Source organism: Artibeus jamaicensis, unplaced genomic scaffold (genome assembly GCF_021234435.1).
Source record: "Artibeus jamaicensis isolate MK-2021 breed Jamaican fruit bat unplaced genomic scaffold, CSHL_Jam_final contig_415, whole genome shotgun sequence".
Lineage (NCBI taxonomy): Eukaryota > Metazoa > Chordata > Mammalia > Chiroptera > Phyllostomidae > Artibeus > Artibeus jamaicensis.
The window spans coordinates 24088200-24099901 of record NW_026521823.1 but is presented as its reverse complement, the minus strand read 5'-3'; the positions used below and the strand labels follow the sequence as shown (position 1 = coordinate 24099901).

The 11702-nt window shown below is 36.6% G+C and overlaps 1 protein-coding gene across 1 annotated transcript in view; it reads right to left on the bottom strand.

Moving 5' to 3' along the window:
• Positions 1–254: 254 nt before the first annotated feature.
• Positions 255–11702, bottom strand: part of NDFIP2 (Nedd4 family interacting protein 2) — a 51080-nt gene continuing 39632 nt past the window's right edge. Inside the window, exons 5-8 of the mRNA XM_037145172.2 lie at positions 10707–10831; positions 4949–5015; positions 2289–2394; positions 255–1213 (exon numbers count right to left, since the gene is read on the bottom strand). Coding sequence (XP_037001067.2) covers positions 2291–2394; positions 4949–5015; positions 10707–10831 — 296 coding nt within the window. The 3' untranslated portion in view covers positions 255–1213; positions 2289–2290. The remainder of the gene's footprint in view (positions 1214–2288; positions 2395–4948; positions 5016–10706; positions 10832–11702) is intronic.

Below are 11702 nucleotides of genomic sequence, written 5' to 3'. Positions count from 1 at the left end.
TTGCAAAATGTAGTAGCTTATGAACGAAACGTAGATTCCAGTTGTAGTGACGGTGGCACATACATTCTCGCAGCACGCAGACACACCCCAGGCCCCACGCTCCACAGACATTTCCGGAACTTGAAAACACACTTTGCATATCATGATATGATTTCTACAAGTCAGTCCTACAACCACAAAGCTAGAGCTATTAATAGCACAAGTTCTTATTTGCTAAATTTAACAAACTAAATATCTAAAACTTACTACGATGATACTGAAAAGATACTTTTATTGGCTTTTTAAAAGACAAATGCAAATGAGAATATCTTATTCAAAAAATTAATTTTCAAAACTGTCATAAATGAAATAAATACAACATCTAATACAGTCGCTTCCAGTCAGAATCTCTGAGACAGGCAAGGCTAGAAACCATGCTTCTCGTGTGAAGATCCCCGACGCCGGCATGTCCCTTAAAAATGTTTTTCTTATAAAGGATATGTGAAATACCCACATTTTCTTAAAATCTGTCCTAAAACAAACTATCTTTAACACCCAAATGTTCTGTATATATTAAGTTACTTATTTTAAAATTAATGAGAAGATATCTAGACACGATTTCTAGGAAAACAATGCAGAAAGTAATTTATTCATGGTTATTTACAGAAAGAGCTTTGCTAAATGACGATGTAAAATCATGTCCAAACATCAGACAAAGCTTTTCTAGCAATCAGCACTGCAGTTTCCGAAAAACTTTCCAACACAGGATGTTTCATGTGCAGTTACCAGATGAATCTCAAGAGGCAGGAACTACAGCGTTTGACATGGTTAATAACCTCAATTTTATTACACTAAAGGTCAGGTCAGAAGTCATGGCATTGACAGGCTAGAACACTGTTTATCACTCAACTCTTCCATTTATATTGAACACTGATCAACCAAATGTGAGTGGATTTCACTGCTGCAACTTCACGGTGTCTTTCAAGTATATGCAAGCCTTTTAGAGGGACACATATGCAAATGCAGGAACAAATGAAATATAAATATTTAAGAGAATGAACAGAAATGGCTTTTAGGCATAAACCACTCTGCCATTCAATTTTGAAGCTCTATCTTTTCTTAACTAATTTGTCTTCTGTTATTAGTAGTCTTCTATCCTATTAAAGTTGTAGGTTTACAAGATGATCTGGAAATTTCACATTGGTGTAAGAAAGGAATGTCTGGTTGATGTAGTCTAGAGACAAAAAAAGAATCAGTCTTAAAATGTATTCAGTTGCATTTATCTAAATGATAATACAATAAAAAGCTATTCTGTAGCAGTGTTATATCAAGCATACAATCTTATTTTAATAAAAATGCCAGAGTAGTATATATTAGAATATATCCTCCAGTTTAGGAGATCATATAGAAATAAGCAAATTATGAGCTTCCATAAAACTCATATAAGTTAAAAATAAAATTGAAGCAACCAAATCACAAACTATACAATTTTTAAAAAGAATATACTTAGTATGTGGCAACCTTGAAACACTGTACTCGTAGATACATCCTGCAGTGTTTCACCAGGTATTTTGCTGTTCCAATACTTGAAAAGTTCAAATCATTTATACATATGAAGAGTATGGGATTTGCTTTAACAATTAGGACATAAAGCAGAAATATGAGGTCTCTCTGTGTGAAGACACTGCTAGCTGCACAGTAAATAAATGATATTACTATATACAAAGCCTCCGGAAACTCACTGGATAACTACAAAGACAACCTCTGCTCATTTCTTTATATTTCCCTAAAATTTATTCAAGTTGTAGCCTTCACTGTTGATACAAACTGTCACACACTAAGAAAACAATAACAACTCCTATTTTTCCCTACAACTTTCATTCCTTGATCCAGTTTGTCAAGATCAGTGCACGGCAAATTGTTTTTCAATCACAGATTTATTTTTTCTCCTTTAAACTAGATGTCTATGAAGATTTCACATCGTTTTATGCAACATGCTCATCCCTTCTGTGTAAGGGCTTTGTCATGTTTTGTTTTAAAGTCTTCAAAGTTTGTGCTTGCGGTTACTTTGTATATACCATGTGGTCAAAGTTTCAGTTCACTAACGTATTTAAAAAATTTAAATTTATGAAACTCAATTTTACAAATCTAAGTTACCTTTAACAGTTCACAACTTATTAAATTTCAATAAACTGCTCACAGTATCAAATGTTAAATTTGCTCAATCTGAGTACACATTAAACATTTAATATGTATCTGGGGAATCTGAATAAAGGGAATAAAAAGAGTGATATATTAATATGGCTTACCTCTACAATAAGAAGAAATACCTTGTTCTATGAGCAGCTGCCATACTTTCAGACATGTTCCTGACTTTTAGGTAATTAACAAATCCTCTGAAGAAAAGGAGCAGGCCTGTGAAGGTTGAAATAATACAGATTTTGTTCTTACACAGCAAGGGGGATGATGTATTTCAGGTAGACAACTATAACCAGGATCCTCTTGCCTTAAGAAATTTATCTGTAGAATCCCACTTATTCCATAGTATATTTTATACTAAAATGATAACTCCATCATGAGGGAAGATGATAAAATTCTGCTGCCCCCTGAAAATTATTTATCAATCCTAGATATAACTAAAGTAAAAATTAAATCCAGCCATGAAAATCCAGAATGACACAAAAATATACATTAAATGATTTCTTCAAATAGCAAAGTTACCTAATCCACTTACACTGATTCAACTCCTAGAAATCCCGTTTTACCAAATTTTCAACTAAGATAGCCACGAAGCAAACTAACACATGTTTACTGTTAGAAATTAGTGTTCAAGACAGAGTGTGTGCAAGTTAAGGCTAACGACCGTGGGATAAACCCAGTAAGCCTGCCGAGCAGTATGGAGTGCCTGTCATCGGTAAAATCTGTGCTTGAAGATCCGTACATTCAGTAAATAGTTTTAGTTAGTAGTTCGTATTTCTACGTAATAGAAGACTAAATTATAATAAAAACTAAGAAGAATGAGGAAAGAAGACTGGGGAACAGCCACACAGTAATTCCTTAAATGGTCTGGGATATATCTCATATCTATCTCAGTGCTCTCCTCAGTACAACAGTGTTTGGAACTAACAGCCATTTATATCACGGGTATCTTTAATAATTATTAGCTAAGTATAAAAAGCAGTAACATTATTAGTAGAATTAAGTCTTGGACATACTTAGGCATACAATTCTAAGGAAAACATTTATTAACTCCAGTAAAGTTTTTAACCAGATAACTGTGGGGGCAAAAACCAAACCAGGAGATACATATGCTCGCAACCTTCCTCACCAGGAGGAAGCGGCTGCAGGTCTAAGATGCAGAGTCCCAAAGGAATCGCAGCACTAAAACACGGGAAGACAGAAGAGCTATACAAACAGTGACTTAAATAAGTGGTACGAATTTCCCCGAAATCTGATGCCATCTGCTTCCCAACTCCTTCCTTTAGTGTCTCTCACTCTGAATTCCACCCCACGTCCTTCCAGGTGCTGTTCAAAGATAATGGACATTGTGATCCAAATATAAAACCATTATTGAACCATATAAACCAAAATGACTTGTAAAATCCCTTCTTTTGTCTATGAAGCTGCTGTTTCTAAGACATATTTCGTTCTGCTCAGACATTTTCTAAAATAAGTCAATCTGTATCTAGAAACCAATCACTCAGCAGCTATTATTTCTGAATTTTACAATGTGCTCGACATTCCTGAGTATACGTGAGGGACACTTTTACATGGGTCACACTTCCACACTCCCGAGAGCTCGGCTGTGGCTCTGACATGAACCCGGCACTGTCCTCTACATTCCACTGTGCCCCACAGTTGCCTTCCTACGCTTCCTCAATCTCTAAATACTATACGTAAGCAAATGTACTCCATTAACATGCTTAACTACCTAATAAGCTTTATGTTTTTTTCACTTTTAAGAAACTCAACTAAAAAACACGGAATTCAGGCAGTCAGAATATAACTAACAATATAAAAAACTGGCTGAACCCTGTATAAGCCTTACTCCCCAACAGAATCACACTAGAACTTCACTATAATTATTAGAGAAAGAATTCAGAATCTTCAGTGACCTTAACTGGTGACCCTAACTGACCGAATTTGTGTCTCGAAAGATCCTAGAGGTCCAACAGCAGGACAGAATGCAAACTCAAGAGAAGACTGCCACCTACTGAAATGCTGTTCTTTCTTGGTACAATTATGCCACTAGAAAAATGGGGGCTCTTAAAACTATGTAGAAAAAAAATGTATACTTTGTCAGTAAATAAATCTGAAATGTGGGTTAAGGGTATGAAGTGGTTTTAACATTAACTTAATTGTCATATATCTATAGTAAAAAACACAAGAAAACAAGAGCTGAATATCCAAAATTAATATTCATTAATATTAATAAAAAGACATTCCTTGTAAGAAGGCAATGACAGAAGTCCAGTGACCATTAGGCATAAAGCCTTTCCTTATGCTTAGCAGATTAATGATTAATGCAGGGCATATTTCAAAGGTATAAAAAATGTTTCCATAACTCAAAAATAACAGAATGACTAGAACATCAGATTATCCTACTTTCAACATTTTCTAAAATCATTAAAAGAAATTAGGTATGGATATTTTCAGGATAAGTAATACAGATAATTATTTTTTTAATCATATTAAGATTTTTAGGTTTTGTAGTATTCAATTCTCATTAAACCAGTGACTGCTTAAATTAATGGCTCTGGACTTTCAACCTGAGACACCTGGAGTACTATGCAGAATGACAAATAGCTGAGATGAAAACGTAAGTGTTTAGATATGAGAACTTTACAACAGAGTATTTATTTTCACATAAGGTGTAACACAATGTATTTACTACTTATAATTTTAGGAAATACCAAAGTTAAACTAAATGCAAATTAATCAAAGTGAAATGCATAAAGAATAAACTTACCAAGTACAAGAAATATCCACCAAAGCCAATACTGTCCATTGAAATAGCCAGTGAAATAATCAGAAAACTATGGAATGAACACAAATATATTAATCATATCTGTGTATCTCAATTTAAAAACTGTAGATTAGCATCGGTTTCACAATAATCTACCTCAAATAATGTTTAGCACTTAAAAACAGCACAAAAAGAATAAATAGAAAAGGAAAAAATACTTCATGACATACATATAAAATTATTTGAGGAAAAACCTTTTATACATAATATACAAAATATTTTGGAAACAGAATTCACTTTCTACCTGCTTGTACGAAAAAAAGGGAAATGCTATATATATATATATTTCTGTAAGCCCAACACTTTCTCGTAACAAGTTCACGTCAGTTCTTTTCTCATAACCTCTCAAAGCCATGACCACCACTCCACATACACTGCAGCGACTGGAGGTACGAACACCAAAAGCCAGGTTAGTTCAATCTTATCAGATGGGTTTGTTCAGCTAAACCTCCAAAAGAAGAGCTTTTGACCTTCTGTACACCCTCTACTGTTAGTCACTGCCAAGAACACTAGGCACATAAAGACCCCAACTCATTAGTGCCTTTTTATTTCCAAACTGATGCTCTAGTATTCAGTCCCCAGCCATGTGCTGAGAGCAGCTGAATGAGCCCTGCTGCGGCCCTTCGACAGTTCTCATCTGCGGCCGAGGTAGGCAGGTCCGTCCTCTGTGAAGTAAGGGTGGGAACAAGCAGATGGGAGGCAGGGAAGGCTGGACGCGACTGGACACAGGCACTTCTCCTTGATAGGCTCTAGTCCTCAAGATTTATTATTTTACAGTTTTTTAAAAAATCAATCTAATTTTCTTCAGAGGTATGTAAGATGATTCTTCCCTATTATCCTTTAGCATTAAAACAATGCTTCAAATAATGTTTTTTGAAATGTTTACTATAAAATCTACTTTAAAACTGCTAAAATTTGGCTTGCTTTATCTACTGCTTTCACTGGTCTCCAAACTGAGTCTGAGTTAATGACAAATGATTTTGTTCAATGCAGATTTGTCCTCAAAACTGAAATGAATTAAAAGTATCCATTTCCAACTTTATAGGTCATTACCTCCAACTATTCAATGGTAATTTCCATAAAAGCCTAAAAATCCTACAGCTTTTTTAGTATCAAAAAAGCTAATGAATTGTAAATGATGATACTATTGAGGAAAGATATCTATGAAACATTATCTAAATCTGCTTTTTAAAGCCTTTTAATTATTTTAACCAGAAGTATTTATAATTTATAAATGAACCATAGTATAAATTCTCACAGTTTTAGCCAAAGCTTAAAAATTTTCTAGTACCATTAAAGATGCAAATTGGGCCTGGCTGGTATAGCTCAGTGGATTGAGCACGGGCCTGCAAAGCAAAGGGTCACAGGTTCGATTCCCAGTTGGGGCATATGCCTGGGTTGCAGGCCAGATCCCCAGTAGGGGGCATGTGAGAGGCAACCACACATTGATGTTTCTCATCCTCTTTCTCCTTCCCTTCCCTTCTCTCTAAAAATAAAGTAAATAAAATCTTTAAAAAAATAATAAAGTGTTTGGGAGCATCCACTGGTGAGTTGTATTTTTTTAAAAAATGCAAATCGCTCATATGCCAACATCTATAAATTTGTACAATGAAGGGAGAGCTAGGAAATTAGGAAAATATAGCTTGTAAAGTAGTAAGTACTGAACTATACTACTTTTACTCAAGAGATTAATAATTAGAAATAAAAGGTTTTCATATAGGTTTTACAGACTATAAAACAAAAAGAAATAAAGAGCAAAGCAATACATTTTCAACTTTTTAATTTTAAAACATTTAATATACAATGTTACATGGCAAGAGGCAACAATGTAACATTATACATTAAATGGTTTAAAATTAGACAGTTAAAAAGGTATTTATTGTTTGGGTTCTTCATTCTTCATCCAATATATTTACCTAAAGTCATTCTCGATTTACTTCCAAGTAACAAATATAATTACCTTTGCCCTGAAGTCAAAAAGAAAGACTCATTATGTAAAAAAGATAAATAAGGTTCTAGTCATTACTGAGTTATCAAAAATGTTTTAAAATACTAAAAATTATAGGGCTGAGTCACGTTATTGTTTCAAAAAAGAAATAAGTGAATCAATCAGAAATCAAGGTGTAGAAAAAAATAAGTGAACTAACAAAAATTTATCCGATTTTACTTTATTAATATAACACCAGTATTTTATTATTTACCTCCTGTCAATTTTCAAAAAGACTTTTAATAAAACACATATGCATTTTAAAAGAAACAATAAAAACATCAAAGCCTTAGGGAGAAATACTATCAGAATCTTAGGCTAAAGATATTCACACTAAATCTGAGGTTCATGGCAACTCAAACAAAAAAGAAAGCAGCAATATGATTTATAATTTCTTACTGTCTAATAAAGGAAACAGCCAGGCTTTCCGGAAGAAACCTCTCTCTCAGTACTGACCTCCAAGGAAGATTTACTGTGTGGAGCATTCTAATGGAGGTCAAAGTACAGAGACAGCGCAGAGTTAGGAGAACCAGCACTGAACTGAGAACAAGCTAGAACACAGCACTCGTGTCCCTCCACAACCACAACAAAATTACAACTCAAAGACAGAACAGCCACCATTCAGAACCACCTGAAATTACACAGAATCCTACAATCAAGGATATAAAAAAGAAGCCACACTACTGACACTGGTAGGTGTGCAGGAGAGATGAACAGGCTTTCCCCACACCTTCTGAGATATCTGAAGGGCTACCTCAACTGCAGAAGTCCTCCCTGAGAAGTGAGGGGTCCGTCCCCGCCCCCTGCCCAGGGTTCCAGTACCAGGAAAAGTTCCCGTAATTTCAGGCTGTAAAAACCAGTGGAGACTGAAGGCGGAGGGAAATGGGGGCGGGGGGGAGGCTGCTGGAGTACCTGGCAATTCCTCTTAAGGGGCTTGCACACAGACTGACGTGCACTCACTCCCTCTGAGCTCCAGCACTGGGGCAGCAGCTTGAAAGGCACCAGGGACACACTGGGAAAAACTGAACTGTCTGGCATTAGGATGAGAGCTGGAGGGGCTGCTTTCTCCCAGACAGAAGTGCTGGCAGAGGCCACCATTCCCTTTCCGAGCCTTTCTCCTACGGAGCTGGCATCGAGATGCCATATCTAGGACTCCATCAAAACTTTGAGAAATTCCAGTCTTTAAATTTAAGTTCCCCATCTTATCACATTAAGTGCAGTTGATTATTAGACAGTCTAACCTAGGGTTCTATGAGAGAATCAGGATCTAATGCTTCACAGCATGGACTGAATATAATGGACTAGTTTCTTTTATATGAATCTACCTTAGGAGAAATTGAGAAAACAGTCTTCAAATTATTTTCTGAGTTCTCTAACTTAGATGAGAAACACCATTTGAGTAACGGTAACTGAATTTATTACTGATATCACCAAGGTTGGACTTAGCTCCAAATATTTTGGGGTTTTTTCCCTAACTTCTGCAAGGAAAGAGATTCTCTCTTTATCTCTGAATGCTCCATAACACCTATCAGATTTATGCTTATGGTTGGAACACACTTTACATTTTTTAAAAATAAATTTAGAATGAGAACCTCTCAGCAATTTTTACAATGGCTTGAATTTTAATCATCCTCAAAGAAGCCAATCCATAGGTCCCAGCCAAGAACCAACTGATTAATAACCCAAACCTATGATAAGATTACTGAAACCCTGAAGTGATAAAATAAGTTTTAAAATAATGAAGAAACATATTTACAGAATTTATAGAAACATATTTATAGAAATAGCAGACTACTACTCAGCTGTAAGATGAGATGAAACACCGCCATTTGGGACAACATGGATGGATCTTGAGAATATCAAGCCAAACAAAATAAGTCAGAAAAAGCTAAGAACCATTTGATTCCACTCAGATATGGGATATAAAGCTGAAACTCACAGACAACAGTATGGTAGTTACCAGAAGGAAGGGGATGGAGGGTGGTAAAGGGGCCAAATACAGGGCGACAGCAGGGGATTTGCCTTTGGGTGACGGGCACACAAAGCAGTACACGGTGCACATATCACGGAAACGTACATTTGAAACTACGTGATCTTACTAACCAGTGTCACCCCAATAAATTTAATTTAAAAAAACACATTAAGTATTCTTGTAATGAGTAATGTTTTAATCAATTAGATAATATAGGTGCATAATTGAAGTATCTCAACCACTAAAGAGAAGCTGACATATTAGGTTTGTGATTCTACTGAAAATCTGAGGATCTGACATTCAATTAGAAATCAATGTTTAAATAAATGTGATTAATAGGAAGTATGTATTTTGTTAATTGTACAATGTAGCATTAAAATGTGTGGGTAACTTTTTAAAAGACTTATTGAAACAATAAAGGCACTTTTAATCATTCTCCTAGGCCTTATCCTAGGGAAATTAGGGATAAAGCTTTATAAAAAGTCAAAAACGGCCTTCCAGAGGCAAAGGGCAAGAGCGGGGGGAGACTATTATGCTACTAATAGTACCGGAAAAATTCCTGAGATAGGAGGAAAAAGGCCTCGTCCTGGTGTCTCCTTGCACAACCGTGTACATACGCGGTGGACAGAGGTGACACCCAGGATGACAGGAGAACGAGAAGGCTCAGAAGGACAGAAAGGGAAGAGGGGCTCTGACAGCCACCAAGGGCCCACACTTCACTTCTGAGCTCCTATGTCACAGACCGTGATAACTTTACTGAGCAATGGGAATTTTCATGTTTAACTGATGTGGAAAGGCCCGCGCTTGACAACAACAGTGGCAGCTATGACTTCCCGCGCACGTGTGTCCAGGTGTGCTGCAACTAGGCATGGTACCTTAATCATGTTATTTCCATACCTCACAAACATCTTCAAAGGCAGCTCTTATCAGCTTATTATGAAGGTACTAATGCTCAGAAGAACTTAAAAACAAAGTTAGAACACTGATATAAAAAAGATGAGATCCGGAAAAGTTTTCTGCTTTCAAAGCTCTTTCCACATACATGGAAAGTCCCCCTCACCGTCAGGGAACATGCCTGAAATGGTGGGTAGTGCTGAACCCTATGTGCAGGGTCCGGCAGATGTAAAGCCTGCTTGAGTGTGGCTGGCAGGGTAATAATAGGAGTGCAATAATTTATAGTTCTAATTCGAACATTTCACTTAAAATGTCTTCCGGTGTGCTTGAGTGTGATACTGTCATGTTACAGAATTACAGGCTTATGATTTTATAATAAAAGATTTTGTAATAAAAAGGGGCATTATTTGTACTGGACCCTGTATACTATGTTTTTTCCTAAATACCAACCTATGATAAAGTTTAATTTATAAATTAGGCACAGTAAGAGATAACAATAAAATAGAACGATCATTAACAATAAAAGTTATGTGAATGTTTCTGTCTCTCTCTCAGAGAATCTGAAATTTCCAACAGAGTATTTTCGGACCATGACTGGCCACAGGTAACACCAACTGCAGAAAACAAAACTGCAGATAAGGGGGGACTATCGTCCTAACGAGCTCTCATATAAACACAGTTACAAATGCTCACACCAGAGATCACTCAAGTAATTAAGTCCAGAAGTTAAGGAAAAGTCTCGAAATAACTGAATTCATATGCATAAAATGAACATCCATGAACCCACAGGAAACTTCATATATTTTAATTTTAAAGATAAAAGTGAGAGAGGTTATCAGGACACTCACCCTGACGATAAGGATCCATTTGATCAATGAAAGGCCAAAGCCACAGATGGCACCATACCTTCCAGCTATGGTATTGGTGATGCAGAAGGATAAACAAAATCCGAGCCAGTTGAAAATAAATGCCACTAAAAGCAAGAGAAACAATTATGTTTAAAAAACCATACTTCGGAAACAAATTAACAGAGACTTGATATTAATAATTCTTCACTGTGCCCTGGATGGGGTGGCTCAGTGGACTGAGTGCTGGCCTGTGAACCAGAGGGTCGCTGGTTTGATTCCCAGTCAGGTCATATGCCTGGGTTGTGGGCTGGGGCCCCAGTTGGGGGCCTGTGAGAGGCAACCACACACTGATGTTTCTCTCCTTCCCTTCCTCTGTCTATTTTCCTTTTCTTTTTTGACTCTGGACCAATGAAGCCTTTTTTACAAACTATAGTTTACCTTCTGCAAATATAAGTCATTACTAGACATAAACAAATGTGTACACTTGCTTTCTTGTCAGCTTCATCGGTAGGAAACAATTCCTTAAAGCTCATCCCCAATGGGTGGAACATTTTTTAAACCAGTTAAAAACCAGGTCACAATGCAGCCTCCATGTGATCCCACCCAAGAAGCCCAGCCTCGGCCAGTCAACCAATCTGCCAATATTAGTAATGAGCCAAATGAATTACAAAGGGAATTCCCAGATCAGACATGGTTCACTGCCTCTTCCTCCTCTTTAACAAAATCCACCCCTACAAACTCTACAGGGGAGGCTGGATCCCATACTAAAGCCCCAAAAGGTCCCAAGTAGTCCGGGGAAAATCTCAGGGGGTCGAAATTCCTTTCCTGTGATTTTTAAAAACAGGACCTCTCAAAAACATTCCTTGATTCTTAAAAACAGAGCGAAACACACCAAAGGGAGGGAGGATGCAATACAGGTTAAGTAATTAACGGTGGCTCTAAGGTGATCACTGTTGAAGCTGTGAAATGGCTACGTGGAAGAATTTATTATACTAG